Source organism: Capsella rubella, unplaced genomic scaffold, assembly GCF_000375325.1.
Source record: "Capsella rubella cultivar Monte Gargano unplaced genomic scaffold, Caprub1_0 scaffold_6, whole genome shotgun sequence".
Classification (NCBI taxonomy): domain Eukaryota; kingdom Viridiplantae; phylum Streptophyta; class Magnoliopsida; order Brassicales; family Brassicaceae; genus Capsella; species Capsella rubella.
Window position 1 is genome coordinate 10,771,305 of NW_006238918.1, and position 3,438 is coordinate 10,774,742.

General features: G+C 38.1%; 1 protein-coding gene across 6 annotated transcripts in view; it reads right to left on the minus strand.

Moving 5' to 3' along the window:
• Nucleotides 1-631: 631 nt before the first annotated feature.
• Nucleotides 632-3,438, minus strand: part of LOC17882626 (protein PHR1-LIKE 1) — a 10,939-nt gene continuing 8,132 nt past the window's right edge. The window contains exons 1-4 of one of the 6 annotated variants that reach the window (XM_006288659.2): nucleotides 2,265-3,412; nucleotides 1,497-1,529; nucleotides 1,304-1,394; nucleotides 632-1,188 (exon numbers count right to left, since the gene is read on the minus strand). In XM_006288659.2, the coding sequence (XP_006288721.1) occupies nucleotides 727-1,188; nucleotides 1,304-1,394; nucleotides 1,497-1,519 (576 nt within the window). In that variant the 5' untranslated portion in view covers nucleotides 1,520-1,529; nucleotides 2,265-3,412 and the 3' untranslated portion in view covers nucleotides 632-726. Of the gene's footprint in view, nucleotides 2,187-2,264; nucleotides 3,413-3,438 lie in introns of those variants that run through there. The other 5 variants (XM_023781904.1, XM_023781903.1, XM_023781902.1 and 2 more) reach the window with 5 other exon arrangements.

Consider the following 3,438-nt stretch of genomic DNA (forward strand, 5'->3'; position numbering starts at 1 on the left):
TGAATTCATCGAGATCAACATCCACCAACACAGCATCGGAAAATACAAGAGCCTTGAACGTTGGCCCTGCTGCAATGAGTGGACCAAGACATCGAAATCCTTGAGTCCCCACACGTCTGATGATTTCAGTTACAACATTAGTGAGAAGGTAAGTCCTGTTGGAAGAAGAAGGTGATATTGATAGGAGGAAGAGAGGTGAGATATAAGTACCTCCTTTTATGAAAGGATCAATATTATTCCCACTTTACTCGCTTGTAGATGAGAAGAGTTGGTAAGGTAGTAAATTTTGTTGGTGAGTAAATTAATTGGCAACTGTAAATTGAGTATTTTACTAAATGAAGAAAAGACGTAAGCGACCGAGTTAAATTTGGTGGTTGGGGTGAATAACAAGAAGAATGATGAACAAGGAAATCTGAATCACTAATTAATTTATATTTGAAACCAAGTTAGATTCTCTAAGTACTATATAGTATAAAACAAATATATATTTTTATACCTTAAACCAAATCTGATTTTATATTTGACAAATACGATTAAATATTTAAATATTAAATGAAGTCTTGGGTACTCATCACGTTGGAAACATAGAGGTTAATTAATTGACAAAACAAGAAAACGGCATTGAACAGACTTATAAAAATGGATTCGTATAAATTCAATACCTTACAAAATTGAAGGAAAATGCAAAGTGAAACACAACTAATATTTCATGACAAACCATGGTAATCATCCAATGCAAGTCTTGCGGTTGTGTCCAACATGGCCACAATTAGAACACGCATGGGGTTTTCTTGGCTTTTTACTTGCCAATGCCATTTCAAAATGTCCTTTAATCCTCGAAAGCTTTGGACGCCCAGACTTTGGGCGCACATATGGAGGTTTGCATACTTTAACTTGTACCAAACCTGGTAGAGGAAAGTTATCATCTATGGGCATTATTGAATTCGCATAACCTTTCCTTAGATATTCAGTCCAAAAGTAAGGGTGGCATTTAGAAATCCTGCATATGTTAGCTTTCTCCACCGCTGCAATAGCATGAATGCAAGTCAGTTTGTCGAGGTCAAACATACGATAAGAACACTTTCTTTGAGACATGTTGACAACATTCACAGAAGTCCCACTACGAACTTCGTAGTGATGATGATCAATTTGTTGGACCGATAGTATACTAGCTCTCTCAGCACGCCCCTGAGACAGTTAAACCAAGAAAGATATAGTTAAACCCATGATATGACCAGTCCATCAAATTTAGACTTCAAAGAGTTAAAGAGTTATTATACATATATCTACATAACTCTCTTACCGCTAACAGCTTCTCTACACCTTTGGTAAGGACAATAGTCATCATTCCAGCTTGTATACGCCTTGCAGCAAACCATCGTGTCAACATCAACCTTATCTCGTCAAGAAGACGAACTATCAGATAATGTCTAGCTGGTTTAACACTTTGTTGACAGATTCAGCAATGTTGGAGGTAGTAAAATTATATCTGTCACCTGAGAAGTGCACTCTCGACCATTTCCTGACATCTGCACGGAGCAAATACTGATGTAATGCTAAATTCAATTCTTCGATCTACTGAAATATAACATTGAAATCATGTTCCCTAGAAGCAGTTGCCGCCTGCTTTACCATGCTGAATGTTTCACTACCTCTAAATTTCAGCATTATATTTTTGTGTAGATGGTATGTACAAATACCACGACTTGCAATGGGATACACTCTACCAATAGCTTTTCCAATCGATTTATGTCTATCTGATATAATCGCTAGGCCTTCATCATCAGGTATCACATTGCATAGTTGTCTAAAATACCATTCCCAAGACTAATCATTTTCCGTATCAACTACAGCAAACGCCAACGGGAAGATGTTATAATTCCCATCTTGTGTTGTTGCTAATAACAACATACCTAAATATTTCCCTTTCAAAAATGTTCCATCTACAACTATCACTTTACGCATAAAAGTGAATCCATCTATGCTTGCACCAAATGCAATGAAAACAGCTTTAAAACTATCTAACTCATCCACTTCCAGTCTAGTAAGTGTACCAGGATTTGCTCTTCTAATCTTGTATAAATAACCAAGGAGTTCTTCATACCCTTTCTCATAAGTTCCCCTAACTAATTCTGTCGCGCATCTTAGAGTGGGATGACTCTTCCAATACTCATCCTATTTAGTTTCTAGTCAGAAAAAATGAGTCAATCATCCACATAAATCTTTATATTAGCTAAATTTATACATTTAGGTAATTAATATACCTTTACTCCATAAAGTAGATTTAACGCAGCTCCCACATGATTTGGCACAACCCCCTCCCCAACACCACCCACGTAACCCTTTTACAATTCTCCCAAAACATCTGGAGTAGCTTTTCTACCCCCGGGCAGATCGTTCCAAAACAGAACAAGAATGATGCCTATCGGTGAAGCTCGCAATCTCCATTGACATCCAGGAACCCAACATTTCACAACATACAAATTGGGTCTTGACCGATCAACGACAAAGTCAAACTTTTTATACACACTCAATATCTTCAATCTTGTCTCTAAGTCATCTTTCGTATCAAATTTGTCCCCTACTTCTATATCACAATCTGACATATCCATTACTTTAGAACTACGAGCCAGAGCTTTAATCCGCACCACTTCTCCTTTCCCTTCCCTCCTACTTTCACATCTCACCTCTTCCTGGTAAACTACTTCCTCTCCTACAAACTTACAAGGCAACCCAATTTCTTCATCCCCCTCACTTGCCCCGTCACTGTCATCACAACAGTCGAATCTATCGCTCTCTTCTTCATCATCACCAATTCCTTCCTCTTCTATATCAACACTATCATTCATAGCCGAACCAATCATTGGTTCTTTACCACATGACTTTCACTCGTTGGTCTGCTCTCCTTCCAGCTTGTTTTCTCCCCCATATTTTACTTCCACTTTTTCCCTTTCTACCTTCCTCTCTATTTCTTCTATCTGAACACACAATCATCGCACATTATCAGTTTCACATTGCCGAATAAATCCTTCAAATTGACGGGCATTACAAACAAAAACCGGAGGAGTGTCCTCTGCCTCAGAAATATGCTTTCTTGAAAGTTTGTATAATAGATGGACCTCGTTAATCCTCCTATACAAACTGAAATCCTCATATACCATTCCACAGAACTCGTCAAACGCCATTCTTCTCTTTACATAAAGCACTATGCATCCTCTTTTTGAATCAACCAAGAAAACCCATCGATTGATCAAGAAATTCCAATTGCCACACACTAATGGAATCTCTTCCATGACACTATCCTTTCCCAAATCCGACCTCCCACAACAAACTACCCAACGCACAACTTTGCGTATTAGCTCTAAGTTCTTTCGGTCCTTTCTATGATCCCCGACTTTGCGTATTAGCTCTAAGTTCTTTCGGTCGTTTTTATGATCC